Source organism: Ovis aries, chromosome 3 (genome assembly GCF_016772045.2).
Source record: "Ovis aries strain OAR_USU_Benz2616 breed Rambouillet chromosome 3, ARS-UI_Ramb_v3.0, whole genome shotgun sequence".
Classification (NCBI taxonomy): Eukaryota; Metazoa; Chordata; class Mammalia; order Artiodactyla; family Bovidae; genus Ovis; species Ovis aries.
This window is the reverse complement of record NC_056056.1, coordinates 18,733,206-18,752,542: the sequence shown is the minus strand read 5'-3', so window position 1 is coordinate 18,752,542 and position 19,337 is coordinate 18,733,206. Positions and strand designations below refer to the sequence as shown.

The following is a 19,337-nucleotide window of genomic DNA, read 5'->3' as shown; positions in this document are numbered from 1 at the left end:
AAAACTCTGAATTCAAAATAAAACACACTTGGACATGTGAGCACAGTCTGGAAGTTCAGTTCTCTTGAGAACTGCTTGTTTGCCCTCAGAAACTCATTGCAGGTAAATACCGCAACCTTGGTCATGTGAATAGTGAAGTTATTTTTAAAACGTTCAAGTTATAAAAATTTTTCCCGAGTTTGGAAACACTTATGGGCACCTGTGTTTCCACTTTTCTGGACCTATTCTGCTGTTATCAACTGTGTCATGCTTAGTAGACACAAGCTTTAATATGCCATATCATATTAAAGTAGGCTATTAATACTTTAGAGTCTTAGCATTGTCTTAGCATTTTAAAACAAAAACATTGTAGCTCTGACTTTCTTTAAGAGTGTTTTAGAAGTACTACAAGGACAAGTACTACATGCCCTCATCTAAGAAAAAAGTACGATTTACTACTTTTGCTACCCACCTCATCTCCTGCCAAAGACATGTTACTAATGGTCCAAGGCCTCACGAGGTAATTCTGCAAATTACCCCCAAATACAGCCTCCAACCTAACAGGAACCCCCTGCCCCCCACCACAGCATGTCTCAACTGTCCACTCCATCTTTGCTTTGTTTTCAATAAAAATCATCATAGACCTAGAGGAACGAGAAGGTAAGGGGCCATCCTAACCAAGCCCATTTCACAAATATTCAGAAAACACTACTCTGCAGCTCCCCTGACCAAAGCCATTCCATCTGAATTACAAGAGTAAGTCAACTCTTTAAACTTTTAAAGTACTGTTTGTTAAAATCTATAATAATTTCTGTCCATTAAAAATGAAACCCCAGTGAATGTTAAAGTCGCTCCAGTCGTGTCTGACTCTTTGGAATCCTATGCACTGTCACCCCCAGCATCCTCTGTCCATGGGGTTCTCCAGGCAAGAACACTGGAGTGGATTACCATGCCCTCCTCCAGAAGATCTTCTGGACCCAGGGATCGAACCCACATCTCTTACATCTCCACACTGGCAGGCAGGTTCTTTATGGCTAGTGCCATCCAGAAAGCCCAGCAGGCTTTATTGAAACTCAGAAATAAAAACCTCATTTCACAGAACACGGCAGCTGGAAGGGGTCTGGACCGGTCCCTTTGCTTCCCAAACAGGAAAACTGCCATCTGACAAAGCCAGTGGCTCTTCCAGGGTTACTGGCTAGACAGCGGCTTAAAGCTGCTGCACTCGTAGTACAAAGAGAGGATGGATCAAACCCCGGAAGGAGCCGCAGCCTCCAGCCAACAGTGACCGGTGACCCCGGCTTCACCCTCACTGTGTGCTTCTGTTTTCAATTCTCAGAAAGCATGTATAAATTTCAGCTCTCTCCCCTCCGGGGCCTGTCATGAGGGCTGGGAGGCAGGCACCCTCTCCCCACACAGTCTGCACACAGTTCAGGAAGCCCAGGCTGGGCTGGGCTGCTCTGAACCGGACATGTGACAGGACAGCGAAAATCCGTGACCAGGTTCCACAGCCCCCGGGCTGGGAGGGGGCCGCTGGGTCACCTGGCGCCCCACAGTCACAGCACACGTCGTTGCCCGTCATGCCCTGGACCTCCGAGATGATCTCCTTCGTCAGCTCCTGGACGATGTTATTTTCCCCTGTGTTGTCATCTCCCTTAAATGCATTGTTTAGAGCTTCTTCTTTGCTGTTTTGCAGCACGGACATCCATCTAGAGAAGTAACAGTGACGCTCTGTTAAATCCCAAGGACAATGGCCCGTCCCAGGTTCCTCTGCTGTGTAACTTACATTTGACATTCCGGTTCGTCCTCGGCTTGAAAGTGGTACGTCCTGTCATCTGCAGGGCAAGGAGGGGGTTTTTGTCAATTGTAAGCCTGGACAGTAATTCACACACAATTCCAAAAGAAAGTGGTTTGTAATTAACCTCGGGAAGAGTCTAAACTCCACTGGGAAGTCAATGATTTGTATACAATCAGGTACTCCCACCCCTTCACAGGCAGGCCCTAGCTTAGAAATTGTGGCTTTGTGATGCAAATTAGCGAGCCGCCGTGGTTCTTCCATTCAAGTCTAAAGAGAACCAGTCTTTTTTTTTTTTAACTTGCTACAGAGTTGGTCCCAATTGCTATGGCCCTATGAATAGTATAAAAGCCCTCTCTAAAGCAAAGATCTTATAAGCTTTCTGGGTTCTTAGCCCAAAATGTGTAACCTCAGTCCAGTTGTGGGAAAGCATCAGAGGAACACAAACTGAGAGCCAGGTGACCAAAAAGCTGATCAATAATTTTCAAAGTATCAAAGTAACAAAAGACGAGGAAAGATACAGGACTGCTATAGGCTGTAGGAGACTAGGACGAAATAGCAGGAGCAATGTGAAGCCCTGGAACAGGAAAAGGACACTAACAGAAGAAATGGTAAAACGTGAATAAGATTCTCAGTTACGGGCATCACAGCCACACAAACATCCTGGCTTTCACGGCTCCAGACATGGCCCGGACGTGGTTCAGATGGTAAAGAATCTGCCTGCGATGCAGAACACGCAGGTTTGATCCCTGGGTCAGGAAGACAGATCCCCTGGAATAGGATCACCCCAGTATCCTTGCCTGGAGAATCCCGTGGACAGAGGAGCCTGGTGGGCTACAGTCCACGGGGTCGCAAAGAGTCGGACATGACTGAGTGACTAATACTAAGTAGCTAATGGCATTAGGCAGTTCTGTACTAAGCTGTCAGTATTAGGAGAGCTGGATAAGGGATATACAGAAATTCTGTCTACAATCGGTCCAGAAACAATGTAAAGAAGTTAAATGTTAAACACGAAAAAGAAAGAAAAAGGGGTGAGAGAGATCCAAGTTCTGTGGCCAGCAGGGCAGGGCCAGGCAAGGCCTATACTCTGGGTTCACAATAAACGTCTGTGCCCTTCAAAGTGCGCAAACACGGCATCTCCAGCCTCCGCTGTTATTACACTTGTGCAGGCGCTTGAGTCCTCAGGAGACTTCTGGTGTGCTGGCTGAGCGGAGGCCGAGGCCCCCAGAGGTGAAGGGGTAGGAATGAGTGCGCCAGGTTTTCTGACTCCAGGTTCCAGCCTCCTCCTGCCCTTCTTCTGACACCCAGGGGAAACCCCACGCCCACCCCCATTACTGAGGAAAGGAACAGGGTTTAAGAGAACGTGTCAAGTTCAGAAAAATAAACTTGATCCTGCAGTGCAGATGTTAGTGGCCGAGTGGGACGTCGCTGCCTGATGCTGGGAAGAGAGGAGAGGGCATTTTCCCCACCTCCAGTCTACCTGGAGTGCAGGGCCTCACCCATCCCAAGCAGAAGCCATGGCAGGTTGTCCAGAGGCCCCAGTCTGACATCAGGCTAACACCCTCCATTCTCCCCAAGTCACTTCACTGTCAGACCAGGCCAGGCCCCGAGGAAAATCAAGGAGATGGGGAGTGGGGGGCAGAGCAATCCACGTCTATAGCTAATTCTGTGCTCTAGCATGTGAACGGTGGGGAGTGGGGGAAATTCTCCGTGAAGATTGCCAAATAAGAATTCCCTGGCATGCACACTAAATAAGATGCCTTTATACCAAGAACAGTTTCTAGCAGCTTCAGCTAGAGGGAAAAGAAGAGCAAGAGGATGCGGTCGGAGCCCTGCTATGCCGGGTCCTGGGCTGGGCTGCTCCTCCACTGTGGGCTTGGGCTCCAGCTGGCCACCTGCCCTCCATGTGGACCCGGAGGGTCCGTCCCACTCAGGGGACTGACCCAGATGTCTCCAGCTCCTCCTCCTCCCACCCCAATGAGTGGATCACGTGATCTGAGGCTAACAGCTCAGGACTTGGATTTGTAAATGAGGGGGGAGGGGAGAGGGTATTGAGGGCAAGGGGGTGGATGTGCTCCCGGAAAGGGCTAGCCTGGCCACAGGAACATCCTCCTTGAGCAGCCAGGCTCACAGACAGCTTGATCAGCACGGCAATCCCCCTCTGGGGGAAAGATGGGTAAAGGAGGATCCTGTGGGGAAATGACTGAAGCCAGCAGTCCATCTGTTCCTCTTCTGGGCTCTCTGGGTGAGAGAGCCAAGCTGGCTTTGCAGGGTGAGGTTCAGGAGGAATGGGTGCTCCTGGGGGCTTGGTGGACCCACACCCGAAACTGCACCCTTGCTGCCCGTCTGTAGCTTGACTTGTGTTTCCCCACCACCCACGTGTGTTAAGAGAACAGAGGTGTCTTAGTGATGTGTGCCCCAGCAACTCACTCAGCAGGAAGAGTCAGGCAGAGTCAGGCCGGAGGCCGATCCCCAGCCTCTCAGGAGGCTGATTCCCCTGCCTCTCAGGAGGCTCATCAGGCCAGGGTCTTCTCACTTTGCCCTGTCTCCCTTGATTGTCCCGGGGGCTGTGAGCGTTAAACTACATAGTAAACTCCCCAGCCTCAATAATACAACTCCACACACGTCTTTAAGAGCCTCGCGATCTGAGGAGAGACGGAGGCTAATGAGACAGCATTTATCTTCAGGGGAGGTTGAGAGGCCTCACGCCACAAAGGAGCGGTCTGTGGGGTTCTTCTGGGTGTGCCCCCAAAACAAGCAGCACTCAGGAACAGAAATGCTGATTCCATGGTGGAAAAACAAATTGATTTCCAACCTGGGGGGTCTCAAGGGCTCTGCTGGGGGCCACATCACACCAATATGGCAGTGTTTCTAACATCCCCCAAGTCAGAGGAGCTCTGAAGACAGAGCCGCCCTGTTTTCACAGTAAAAGGACTGTAGGCTGGAGGGTTGATCTAGCACAATCTCCTTGTTTACAAAGAGGAAACTGGAGGCCCGGGAAGTGGAGAGGGTGTGGTGGGTTTACAGAGCCCCCGAGTGAAGCAGCTTCATGTCCTGAACCCAAGAGACCAGCAAGCTGACCGTGGTCACCACGGGGGAAAGAGAGGATGCAGTCACTGGAAAAAAGGGATTTCTCCATGAAAACCAATTCTCCAAAATGCACTGTTTGAAATGGGGTTGATGCCCTAGACGGGAGTTTAAAATAATTTCTCTGCAGCAGAGTGTCTGAGAAAGAAGCTTACGTGAAATTAGGTCAAAACACTTCTTCTCCTCGGGGTTGGTTTTCACTTGGCAGGTTAACAGGTTAAGCTTTGCGGGAGGCCGGTTAGCCTGTCGAAAGACAAAAGCAAAAACCAAAAACAGATCTGGGTGGAAAGGAATGGGAAACCACGGCATCATTCCTCATCAAAATGCAGCATGAACAGGGTGTCTCGGAGCTGCAAAAACAGCGACCAGAAGGCAGGCTTTCTCTGGAAGGCACGACACAGGCACCTGGCAGGGTGTCCCTGGGTCTCGGCTCCCAGGGGGCAGCTGACCCTCCCTGCAAGGGACACTCGGGGGCCCACACCCCCACCCGTCTGGGGGGACAAGTGATGCTGGGCCAGCTTTGAGGTCCAAGGGCAGTGGGCTCCCTGAGATCAAAATGCTCCCTGGCCAAAGCCCAGAGGCACTCCGTCCTGATCAGCTGGGAACACGGACTCCCAGATCAGCTTCCCAAGGCCACCACATGAGGCAAGAAGTGGCAGACGCCTGGATGCGGGACTAACCGAGACACACACTCACACCTGGGCAGACCAGCATTTACAGACCCACTTCCACTGAGCTCGGAGTAGAGAGTGAGGGCCTCCATTCCAAGAGGGCTGACCCCGGCAGTGTGAACAAGGGTTGGATAAAAGGAACTTGGGTGTGAGCAGGAGCTGGACAGACAGGGTTTGGCTGGACCCTCCTGGTCACGGCCATGCTGCCCTCATCCCTCACATGGAAATCACAGGGTATCCATCACAGCAGATGCCCAATAGACGCCCCAGGTTGTCAGAAATCCGTGCTCCAGGACTCTATGCTCGGCCTGATCCAGCACACCTTGACAATCCCAAGCACCATAAATCCAGTTTCAGATCTGTATCAGGAGAGTTAACTGGCTTGTTGGGAACCAGGAGACCTAATGGTATATTTCTACCGTAGGAGCCCACACCACCACAACTGCAACCAAGTGCTTTCCCAAGGGGCTTGGCCCACAAGAGGCATCCATCTACTGTGTTACCTCTCGGGATCCCACAACTGTTCAGGTGCACTCAGGGGATGTTCCTGGACTACTTCCAAGTGCTGATGTCCACTGAATCTAGATAGAGGAGCATTGAAAGGGGTGATGACAGATCGTGGTCAATGCAGAAACGCTTCCATGGACGAGAAGATGATTTTGAATAAGAACAGATACTTTTACTCAGTTGCTGCTGTTGTTCTTGTGGTTATTATCGTATGTGCTTATATGAGGCAGGCACTGTTGAAAGCATTTTTAAAGAACTCACTCATTTAATTCTCCTAGAGAGGAACTGCTCCACTATTTACAAAGAAAGGGAGCCTGACAGTAAATCTGATGATGCAGGCACAGTTTGGGAGCAGTGATGCCAACTCTGGAACCAGGCAGCCGGGCCCTGGAGCCCAAGCTCCGGACGGCCCTCGACACGGCTTCCTGGGAAGCAGAGCCACATCTGGCTTATCTCTAGGTGTCCTGAGTGCAGCAAAGAACCACACTGGAGTGAGCACTCCCCTCCGTCCGTCCCCCTCCAACCTGCGTTCTTTCGTTTTCCCTGGGCAGTTGGGAAAGCGGTCCATTCTTACTGAGACTCAGCTCCTCTCAAAGACAGACTTTTGACTTCACTGTGAGCGCGTCACGAGATACACAAAACACTGGAAAAATATCCAGTGCCTATCTATGAAATAGGAATGATGACAGAGTGAATGTGGCTACCATTCCGAAAGGATAACTGTGAGAATGGGCCACGACACACAGAAGCCGACCACGTTGAGCTGTTCTGAGTTTTACACTAACAAGGGCTTGCTACTGGCCCATTCAGATTTGATGAGCTTGTCAGCAAAGCTGTCCGAAAAATTCATGGGATGGGTGAAAAATTTTAAGCAGAGAACATTCTTTTTTTTTTTTTTTTTTTAGCAGAGAACATTCTATTCATTAAATTCCCTCCATGCTACAATTTTGGGGGCAACGCTCCCATCATTAAAAATTCAGCTGTGGAACAGGTCCATCTAGTTCATCAGATACCAATGTTTCTTGAAGGCCTAATTTGAAGAGCCCTAGTTTAGTAGGAAAAAACTCAGGAAGGAGCAGAAAACAGACCTATAGCCCTAAGTGTCTGCTGTGAAGACACGGGTTATTAGTGAGGCTCCATTTTAATCAGGCTACTCCATTTTTCCCCAATTTGTCAGGCTTTTAAAAAGGAAGCTTATATTCTTCCTTCTGCCTGATTGATACTCATTAAAAAAAATTTTTTTGAAGATTTTTTTAAGAGCCAACACACTTTTCTCTTCCAGCTTGGTGCAGTCTCCAGTCTTTGGCAGTGTGGCAAAGCAATGAATTTGGCAAGGAGGATATCTAATTAGAGTCATTTTGTCCCAAGGATAACTTCTTTCCAGTGCCAGAAAACACAATTAGCCTTGGCTAACAGGGAATACCAACTTGGGCTTCCTACTGAATCCACCCCGGATGTCATCATTGCCCCTCTGCTGAAACACAGAAGACAATAATCTCGTGTACCAAAGGCTGCCGGCTCCCTGGGAAGAAACCAGCTTTCCTAACAATGCGAATACATCCCAAGCTTCCACACGACTTAAAGACCTGGTTCTCAGCTGGGTGGTGGATTCTGCTTTTAAGATTCCCATTTACTTGGTCGAGTCTTGGAAAAACTGCCCCCTTTTTTTTCCTGATGATAAATTAGCACACTAAGGGAGATGCTGGCTGAACAGGTAAGCTACACAAGGAGCCAGATTCAAACCAGACCAAACCAAACAGGCCTCTCTCCTTTCTCAGTGGGGGTTCATTCACGTGTGAACGCTCTGCGGGTGCGGTGGCACTGGGGTGCTGGGGTCTGCCTTCTGCAGCAAGCAGGGAACCCTGCTGAAGAAATAGGGCTGACTTGTTTCCCAGGGTGGGCAGAGGGACGAAGCCCCCACCTGCCACTCTTCTGGGCTGGAGGCAGAGGTCATCGAGGTCAGGCAGCTAAAGGCAGGAAGAGGCATCCAGAGAGAAGGACTCCATGCAGCAAAAACCCCAAAGAGGAAGCGCTCACTCAACACGCGGTGGTGTGGCGAGCTGAGCTGTCACCACGCTAGTAAAGCTGGTTATAACTGTACTATCTGCTGAAAACTGGGACAACCGGCAACATTTAAAGAAAACTAAGCCTCTGTATCTTTTAAGAGGAAGCTCAAGCAACAGAAGTGATGAGAACCAATGTTGTCAGCAAAGGATTACCAGAAATGACCAGGCCTGCTGTCATCTCTGAAGTGCAGGCAGAACCACTCTTTGGTTCAAGCTGAGGCCCTGGGTCTCGTGGACACGCCAGTGAAGCCGAAGAGACCCGATGACTTTAGGGCTGTTAACAAGCATGCAGGGAAACCCAGTCTTACTTTATAACATTTTCTGCACTGAGACAGTAAACCTGAGTTAAAACAGAGTAGAGAACAGCTGGAAAGCAAACCACAGAATCACAGGTGTTAAGGCAGGAAAGGAACCTGGCCTTCCTTCATTTTTTCCATTCTCCATGTTAAGGAAGCTTGATGACTGAATCAGTCTGCTTTCCTTAGTCGACAGCACTGTCACCCTGACACACACACCCCCCTATATAGACAGACACCCTGACACACACACACATCCTATATGGACAGACACCCTGACACACACACACACCCCTATATGGACAGACACCCTGACACACACACACACCCCTATATGGACAGACACCCTGACACACTGTCACCCTGACACACACACACACACACACACCCCATATGGACAGACATCCTGACACACACACACACACACACACCCATATGGACAGACACCCTGACACACTGTCACCCTGACACACATACACACCCCCATATGGACAGACACCCTGACACACACACAAACACACACCCCTATATGGACAGACACCCTGACACACACACACACACCCCTATATGGACGGACACCCTGACACACTGTCACCCTGACACACACACACCCCCATATGGACAGACACCCTGACACACACACACACACCCCTATATGGACAGACACCCTGATACACTGTCACCCTGACACACACACACACATACCCCTATATGGATAGACACCCTGACACACTGTCACCCTGACATACACACCCCCCCATATGGACAGACACCCTCACACACACACACACACACACCCCTCTATATGGACAGACACCCTGACATACTGTCACCCTGACACACACCCCCCCATATGGACAGACACCCTGACACACACACACACACCCCTATATGGACACACACACACACACCCCATATGGACAGACACCCTGACTCACACACACACACACACACACACACCCATATGGACAGACACCCTGACACACTGTCACCCTGACACACTGTCACCCTGACACACACACACACACACCCCTATATGGACAGACACCCTGACACACACACACACACCCCTATATGGACAGACACCCTGACACACTGTCACCCTGACACACTGTCACCCTGACACACACACACACACACCCCATATGGACAGACACCCTGACACACACACACACACACACACACACACACCCCTATATGGACAGACACCCTGACACACACACACACCCGTATATGGACAGACACCCTGACACACACACACACCCCTATATGGACAGACACCCTGAAACACACACACACACACCCCTATATGGACAGAACTTCACATCAGGACCCAGACTGCAAGGCCCCACAGGACGAGGCGACTGTAAAGAAGGCCCATGAAGGCCGGATTTTAGAGCAATGACCTTCAACTGCCCAGGCGGGAGCCCTACTCCACCCACAGGTCAGAGGCCCCCAGAGACCCCTCCTGACTCTTGGCACCCACTAGCTCTATGGTCTCTCCCTCCCCACAAAGGGTCAGAGGACACGAAGGACGCCACCGCTCCCGGTGGAACACAGCCCATGCCGCAGAGCCATCCTTCGAGTGGGGTTTACTCTGTCTCCTTACTCCTCAACATGGACAAGGGCCGTTTCCCTGGAACCACACTGAGCCATGAGCTCTGTCTGGGCGCCCAGAGAGCCTGTGTGAGCTCCTTCCCAGCTCTGCCCGTCACAGGGGAGCTGGTGATGGTGGGGGAAAGAAGGCGGCTCTTCTCCATTATGGGCCTGCGGTCAGGAGCATGGGAACACAGGCCACCACCAGCATCCTTGGTCATAGCAAAAGGGCCACCAACTCCGCCTCTAGACGTTTAACAAATGTCTATCAGCCTCCGTGGCTTTCACTAGATCCCACGTCCATGCCCGGTAAGGTGCTAACAAGCCTCAAGACCACCACGGACAAGGGCCGTGTCTGTAACTGTGGTTACAAGTCCCGGTCTCCACAAGCCAGATTAGCCAACCATCCTGTTCCAACTGGTTTTCCAATTGGCTCAGCCTATGTTGGCTCAGTTTCCTACGTGGGCAACTGTATACAGGATTGGAAAAAAGAACTTGATGAAGGCTGGGGGCAGTGTGTCTACAATGAAGTTACTGAAATCTCTCCTCTCTTAGGTTTCTGATTCCCAGAGTCCTGACTGCCTGTTTTCCTCTAATGGAAAAGAAGAAATCATCCCAAGTGCGATGTTCAATTTCCAAACACAGACCACCCGACTCCTCAGATGTTCCTGACGCTGTTAGGCAGCAAGAGCCCCTGATCAGGGAACCGTGAACAAGCAGCAGGTGTACCAAACAGAGGAGGAACCCAGACAAGCTCTTCTCAGCAGGAAATGTGCTTAAAATGCACCCTCAGGGCCAGCACCCAGGGCTGGGTCCCCTCCCCAGGCCTCCAGCCCGCACCTCTCATCCCATTACCATGGGGACCGCGATGAGAGGATACTTACAGTGCCATGGGATATGGTCAGAAAGCCGTTTTTCACTGAACACTTCCTTTTCTGCCACACTTTTCGGATCCTTACAGATACATGGGGAAAAATAAGGAGTTCAGAGATTGTGGACGCAGGACAACACACACACACCACCCCCCAAGCCTCTAGCAATGCCATCTACACACACACACACAAACACACACACACCCTCCCCGAGCCTCTAGCGACACCATCTATGCGTGTACACATACCCTGAGCCTCTAGCGATGCCATCTACACACACACACACCCCCATCCCCTGAGCCTCTAGCGATGCAGTCTGCGCATACACACATACCAAGCCTCTAGCAATGCCATCTACACACGCACACACCCCAAGCCTCTAGTGACACTGTCTACACACATGCAGATGCACACCCCAAGCCTCTAGCGATGCCATCTATGTGTGCGCACACACCATGAGCCTCTAGCAACACTGTCTACACATCCCCCCCACGAGCCTCTAGTGACGCCATCTACATACACACACACCCCAAGCCTCTAGCAATGCCATCTATGTGTACACACACCCCCTAAGCCTCTAGCGACACGGTCTACACACACACACACACACACACACATACACACACACACCCCTACGCACACCCCTAGCCTGTAGCAATGCCGTCTATACACACACACACACCCCCCTACACACATCCCTAGCCTGTAGCGACACTGTCTACACACACACACACCCCTACGTATACCCCTAGCCTGTAGCGATGCTGTCTACACTCACACCCCTATGCACACCCCTAGCCTGTAGCAACGCTGTCTACACACACCCCTACATATACCCCTAGCCTGTAGTGACCCTGTCTACACACACACACACCCCTACATATACCCCTAGCCTGTAGTGACCCTGTCTACACACACACACATGCACACCCCTAGCCTGTAGTGACGCCATCTACACACACACACGTGCACACCCCTAGCCTGTAGCGATGCCGTCTACACACACACACACACACCCCTACACACATCCCTAGCCTGTAGCGATGCCGTCTACACACACACACACACACCCCTACACACATCCCTAGCCTGTAGCGACACCATCTACACACACACACGCACACCCCTAGCCTGCAGTGACGCCGTCTACACACACACGCACACCCCTAGCCTGTAGCGACCCTGTCTACGCACCCGTCACTCTTCTTATAGAGGTTGCCGGTGCGCTCTGTGCCGTGCTCCTTGTTCCCCTGAGGCTGGTGTAAACTATAGGCTGTGCTCTGGCGCATTTGCAAATCCTGGAAAGGGTCAAGAAGCGAGTTGTTTTTAATCCTGTCCAGATTCCAACTTTCAAAAGGCAACACACAAAGACACTTATGCCCTTACAAAAAAAAGCTTTTTTTTTAAATTAGAGAATTTCCCCTCTTAAACACATCCAAAAAGGGACATACAATTCATATCCTGGGACCCATAAATGCCACCCACAGGCTGGAGAGGGAGATGACAAACACCGGCATCCCCAAACTGGCTGAAAGAAGAAGGGGCTGTCTGGCAGTGACTTGTGAAGTTACTTAGATTTCACTTATTTACAAGCCTTAAGTCCCTGACAATGGCAAGAAGCTCCTGGTGCAGCAAAAGCAGCCTTTGGGAAGAAAGGAAACACAGCGCGCTGACAGAGGTGAGGCTTTCAAGCAAAACTCACAAAAGCAACATTCTGCCTCTTTCCTTGGCCAAGTTACTAAGCTCCCCGCCTCAGTTTCCTCCCGGGAAAACAGGAAACAACTGCTGGTCAGGACCGTAAACCTAGGAAGGCTCAAGGGAGACCACCTGTGTGAACACCTGGAACATAGCACACGTGAATGCCACCCTCCTTCTGACCCCATGCACCCCAGCAGCGGGGCCATGGGCATCCCTCGGGGCAGACCGTCCACCCCATCAGCTGAGAATCTGGCCCATTCCACCACACCCGGCAAACTCCAGCCTTCTTGAACTAACTCCTTATTACAGCACGAGGCAGAGGCCAAATGCATTCTTTCACTCTGGCTATCCTATCGCAGCGTCATCTACTGGAAAGACGACTCCCTCCTCATTGGAAAGTTAAAGTCACTCAGTCGTGTCTGACTCTTGTCTGACGCCATGAACTGTAGCCCACCAGGCTCCTCTGCCCATGGAATTCTCCAGGCAAGAGCACAGGAGAGGGTTGCCATTACCTCCTCCAGGGGATCTTCCCGACCCAGGGATTGAACGCAGGTCTCCTGCATGGCAGGCAGGTTCGTGACCATCTGAGCCACCAGGGAAGCCCTTCTCATTGCACTGTCTTAACACCTTTGCTGAAAATCCACTGACCGTAAATGTGAGGGTTTCACTGATTTATGTGCCCATCTTCACGTCAATGCCACACTGTCCTGACTTTGTGGTAAGTTCTGAAACCAGAAAGGCTGAGTCCTCCAACTTCATTCTTTTTCAGGACTGCTTTGGCCATTCTGGGTCCTTCCTTTTGCATTTCCATATGAATTTAGAATCAGCCTGCGGATTTCTGCAAATAGACAGCTGGGATTTTATTTTGATAAGGATGGCACTGAATCTGTAGATCAATTTGGGGGCATACTGCCATCCTAAGAATAGTAAGTTTTCCAATCCATGAACATGGGCTGTCTTGCACTGACTTTTTAAACTCTGAAATATAGGTGAGATAATTCAGCAAAAAAAAAAAAAAAAAATTTTTTTTAAATGTTCATCAGAGAAATCAATAATATGCACAACCATTCCACAGCTGAACTGACAACAGAGCCTGAAAAAGCAGGCCCCAGACAGGAGAAACATCCTCCTTTTCCACGGGGATTCATGCCCCTAAATAACTAAGGCAGACAGCTCATTCTTGAGATGAGAATGGTCCCAGTTCCCACATTCTCTCAGAAGGGCAGCATACGCTGGCACTAGACATTTAGAGCAAACCAGCTTTCAACATCACTGGAAATGAATGCAGTAGAGGGGAAATGGAGAAACAGTGTTCACTTATCTGAATCTCTGCTAAAGACTAAAAATAGACCTGTCAAAAGGCTACACTGTACAACCAAGAAATATGTCTATTGATCTGCAGAGGGGAAAAAAATAAAAACCCTGAACAAAGGAAGTGGTGAAACGCAACACACTGCTAAAAGTGTTCCTGCCGCGCATGTTAATCAGAGCTCTTCACAGGTCTTACGGACGGGATATAAAGGACGTTCTTCTTTTCAACAGAATCAGACGCGATGCCAGAGGCTGGGGAAGAAATTACTGTTTTATTCTTCAGACAAGGTGTTTCTTGAATCAATTTTAAAGTGCAAGCAAATCTGGAACTATAAAATTTAAAATTTGTAAGAGGAATATAATCCATCTAATATAAAACTGAACCTGCTTTAGAACTATTTCAGCACCTTCCAGGTGACGTCTATTGTGACCCAACAAAAAAACAGCCTTTCTTTACCTATTTTTACAACATGTGATCAAGGGAAGGAAGTAAAACTGGCCCTTTCACATAACCAACATTTCAGCTGAACGGAATGTACATCAAGGGACAAGAGCCTTTCATTCTAAGGAGATCCATCACCTAACAACACGGACAACTGGCCGGGGCGTCCACACTGCCCAGACTCTCGAAGACTCTCCAACGTACCCATGCTTCCCCAGGAGGGCCAAGGATGCCCTAAGACCCGAATGAGTGAGCCTCCCCGTGGAGACGGTTTGTATGTCTGAAGCACACAGGTTGTGTAGGCATTTTACAGACCTTCAGAAAGTGCTCATAAAAGTCTATCAACACCCCTATACCCTCTGTCCTGTGACACCCAGACAAATCCCCAGATCCCAGGCACCAACCAAGATATTCAGTTTTGTGTGGCCTTATGAAGGGTTAGCCACTGGAGCCTACAGAGATAGAAACCACCCAGATGAACAGTAGACTTCGTATCTGCAATCTTTAGGAGTGGGGTGGGGACATGACCTGCACATAGTTGCCCAGTCGTGTCTGACTCTTTGCAACCCATGGACTGTGGCCCACCAGGCTCCTCTGTCCATGGGACTTTTCAGGCAAGAACACTGGAGTGGGTTGCCACTTCCTACTCCAAGGGATCTTCCTGACCCAGGAATCAGTCCCACACATCATGAGTCTCCTGCGCTGGCAGGCAGATTCTTTACCACTGCACCACCTGGGAAGGCCTTGGGAGAAGGAGGATGCCGCATATTATTTCACACACACACACACCCCAGAAGTATCAGGGGGAGAGAAACACACACACACCCCCCAGAAGTATCAGGGGGAGAGAAACACACACACACACACACCCAAGAAATATCCCTGAGCTCCCTAGGAATCTAGAACATCACAAACACTTTTATGTTTTATCCATCCGCCTCTCAGAAAGTCTATGTTCAGACAACTGTTATGATGAGCAGATTGGAGGCTTCAAGTCTCTCTGCCAAGGGAGGGGTGTGATGTCCACCTGCACCCATCTTCCCCAGGCATGTCCCTGGACACAGGGGCATGGACACACCGGGGCGGGGCTCTGCTAAGTGAGCACTAAGCTGTGGTCTGCGAACATCTCTTACCACCTGTTCCCTGTTAGCAGCACTTGTTTTTGGCCATTGCCACGCAGCTTGTGGGATTTTAGTTCCCCAACGAGGGATCGAACCTGAGCCCTGGCAGCGAAAGCGCCAAGTCCTAACCACTGGACCACCAGAGAGTTCCCTCTGAGTAGCTTCTTAAAAGATACTATCTGACAGAGATATTATTAAAGTCACATAATACAGCTGGAAAGAGAAGAGCCCTGCAGTGGAAGAGACCAGGACTCAAACCTGAGTTCACCCCAGCAAGTGCATTTCTCAGACTCAAGTTGTAAATGTGGGCTAACACTACCTCCCCTGCCATGCTGCTGTAAGGCCTGATTACTAGCCACACTTAATAAGTGCCTGGAAAATCCTGAGAAGTGAAGCAGGCAGGAAACGCCACAGAGGACATAGAGGGTAAGTCCTACCAACCAACAACACAGTTTCTTTGGGGCATGTTACCTAATTTTTATGAACTATAATCATGGAGATTTAGAATTTTTAAAACACTGAATAAAATCCATCAACACCTTCATTTTTGTATGTCACAGAAGAGAATCCAAAAAGAAGCAATGAGAACTAAACAGGAATGCCCAAATGTTCAATTCTTGTAACTGCAGGGACCTCAATTACAAAAATCATTTAAAAATAGATCAAATTTAACTTATACTTTTTTTTTAACTACTTGCAGTGTATTCACAGAATGTCCAGCTGATGAAATATCATCATCAAAAAGCAACACAGGGTGTGAGACACAGAAAAGACAACACATTCACAGCCAGTGGATGGGTGGGTTCCATCTCTGGGTGTAAAGCCAGAGGAGCCGGTCAAGAAGGTCCACCTGACCCCTGTGTGCATCTGGGGCAGACAAGCTGGTCAACAAAAAACCAGAAAAACAGCAAGCCATTGAAGACTTCTGGTCTATGCTGGTAAGTCTGTTACACTTTTCTGCAGAGCTATAAATAACCTCCTCTTCCCAGGCAGCCAAAGCAAACACAGGCCTCCCTCTCTGTGCCCAGAAGGCTACTGAACCCCAGCACCTGCTATCTGGAATTTTAAACCTGGGTTTTGCTTCACAGGTCTGACCCTTCTTCAGGGATCCTCCTTGAGTTCTCTGGGGCTGGTGGCTCCTACATCAATGCCATCTCCTCTGGTTACAATCAGGCCACTGTAGTCTCCATACTCCAAGCTCTCCGCACCCCCCCCCCCCACCTTTTGCTGTTTATATTCCATGTTTGGGAATATCAGGACCTAGATTTCTCTAGCCCGGGAGGAAGTCACCAGGCTGTGAGAAATTTCCAGCACTACATCCGACCTCAATCTGCCAACCATTCACTCAGCTGACCCGTGTTTACCAAGAGCCTACGGAAGGAGCAATATGGTGAGATGACGTGATGGCCAGCAAGGCACAGAAGGCTGGAAGGCCTCCTCTGCCCGCTTGAGGTTCAGCTGGAGAAAAAAGCATTTGTACACTTGAGGACACGGCCAACAAGCCCCCACATATATATGCTGTCATTTTTTTTAAAAAGTCACTCAAACAGAATGTGCAATACAGATCACTGGGGCTGGGAGGAACAGAGGCGGCCCGTGCTCCCGAGGCAGGCACCGAGGTACTTCAGGAGACAGGCAGAACTCAGTGATGCAATGGAAGGGGAGGGGGCCAGGGTTTCACCTTCACAAAGGAGTGGACCCCCTCAAAGGCTAAACTGGAAATTTGGAAAACTTCCATTTCACTAACAGTTATGCATTCAAATTCTCTGGTCTTTAATAAAACCCACAGCTCTTGGAAGAGGAAGCACAAAAATAAAAATGGCTACTAGACATTTCACGGAAGAAATATTTATTTTTTGAAGTTCATGAAGAAAGCATGCAAAGTTCTACGATTTATTAAAAATACTGAACTACTTACTCTCCTAGACTTCGGTCACAAAAGGTAAATGCATTCGGGAGAAAAACAATATTCAGTTATAGTACAAGAACTTCAAACAAAATAGAGCATACCAAAATGCTAGCAGTGAACTTTATACTCTGCTAAGTCTTTTAATAGATGACTCATTTCACTGACAATTGAAATTCACTTAATTTCATTGACAAGGAGGTGGGTTTGCATTAAATTTCACATTGTAATATCTGCACTGTAGCAAACATGTGAAATCACCTTAAAATGTACCTTTTAATGGTTTTTCTACTAAGCTCCCCACATACAAATGATCACTGCAAATGTGTTAGTACACAGAGAAGGAATAATTATATGAAAGAGATGATGTAAGAAACTAAGGTTTCTACCCAACAGAAAGCAGAAAATTGAGCTCCTCCCATTTTATGGAACATCATCTCTGGGCTTGATGACTCAGATGGTCACCAGTCATCTGCTGGTGCCACAGGGGCAGGGCCCATGGACATCAGGGCAGAGGAACCACAGAGCCCTGGGGAGCGAATCAACAGTAATTGATATGAACGACGAGGGTCTACGTGAAGAGACGGTAAGACGGACGGAGCAGCAATTGTTGAGATGCTGCCATTAAGGCAAGGCTTATGGTAATGGTTCCTCACAAAATAAGCATACTTTAAAAGATGGTTTTATAAAACCAACTCAAAGAACAAACTACATATTTTCATGCTGTCCAATACAACCTTGGAGTGAAGGAGCACCCAGAGACCTGGATCTCACCTCTTCAGTCCTAGAGCCCCCGAGACTAAGGGATGAAAGGATAAAGTTGCGGTTTTTCAAACTTAAATCCCCTCACCTCCTTCTGTTCAACCTGTAATGCCGATTTCAGAATATCTCGGAGCTGTATCAACTGCCTTCTCTCTTCGTCCTGGGCCTGTTTGATCTTTAAAAAACATAAAAAAGCAGAGAAAGTATGGCTGAGGTGCAGCGAGATGGTGGAGCTCATGGTTATTTCTCAACAACTGCAACCTTTCCCTCTGAACCAAGAGGGAGGATAGAGCGGGAACCCCGTTCCCCACGCTCCGTGGGGGCGCTCCAGGGCAGTCACGTTCTGGGCAGTGGGGCATGCAAACACGAGATCACACGGAAGCCATGTTTAAATCCAAGTGCGTAGTGCATACTTTCGACACTCACGTGGGAGGGAAGTTACTTACTGTGTGAAGGTCTGTGGAAAGTGTTTCAATAGAAGGTTTGAGGCTTTCAACTGCTTTCAGTCCATCCTGGAAAAAACTAGGAAGGAAAAAGAGCTTAGGCTGTGTTTCATAAAAGAGGAAACAATTTTGTTAGATGGAGAAAAAAGACTTCTATAAAGGAAATGGCTGAGATCACGATGTAATTCCTGGGGGGAAAAGACTAGGAACCAAACCTTAAAATATCAGGCAGATGACGAACAAAGTGATGTTCAAAACTATGAGCAATGAATTGAGAAGGAACCGCAATAAGCCTAGTGTCTGTGATTTTTCCTGAAGGATTCAGATGGTCAGCAGTCACTTGCTGATGCCACATAGGCAGAGTCTGTGGACACCAGGGTAGGGGAGCCATAGAGCCCAAGCAAGAGAAACAACCATCCGAATAACGAGAGTCTATGTGACAAGGCACTAAGAGCTACTTATCCAGTGACGAACAGAGCACAACAGGTTGAAATGCTACCGTTTCATATAAAATGAACCCTAAATTCTCAGTTTATAGTGAGAAAACAGGACTCTCCCGACAAACTGCAGCAGAGGCTTGGGTTCAGAAGTAGAAGAGTCTAAGGCCAGAGAAGCACAGTGTGAATGTAAGAATAAGACACTAAATTAGGCTCCTTAACAGGCCACAGCTAAGTGGAAAAGACAAAGGACGAAGATAAAAAGCAAGCTGGCTTAATGCCCACGGATGGCCCTGTGTGCAGAGCAGGGAAGACGTGGTTGGAGAACTTGAGATCGAATATCAAAAGGAA

General features: G+C 49.0%; 1 protein-coding gene across 3 annotated transcripts in view; it reads right to left on the bottom strand.

The window, feature by feature from the left end:
• Positions 1 to 19,337, bottom strand: part of ASAP2 (ArfGAP with SH3 domain, ankyrin repeat and PH domain 2) — a 155,836-nt gene that overhangs the window by 35,456 nt on the left and 101,043 nt on the right. For all 3 annotated transcript variants that reach the window (XR_009599750.1, XM_027966504.3, XM_027966506.3), the window contains exons 8-14: positions 18,553 to 18,628; positions 18,195 to 18,281; positions 12,061 to 12,164; positions 10,879 to 10,948; positions 5,014 to 5,101; positions 1,763 to 1,811; positions 1,519 to 1,685 (exon numbers count right to left, since the gene is read on the bottom strand). Coding sequence is in view for 2 of the 3 variants with exons in the window: in XM_027966504.3 (XP_027822305.1) it covers positions 1,519 to 1,685; positions 1,763 to 1,811; positions 5,014 to 5,101; positions 10,879 to 10,948; positions 12,061 to 12,164; positions 18,195 to 18,281; positions 18,553 to 18,628 (641 nt within the window). In the remaining variant the exon portion in view is untranslated. The remainder of the gene's footprint in view (positions 1 to 1,518; positions 1,686 to 1,762; positions 1,812 to 5,013; positions 5,102 to 10,878; positions 10,949 to 12,060; positions 12,165 to 18,194; positions 18,282 to 18,552; positions 18,629 to 19,337) is intronic.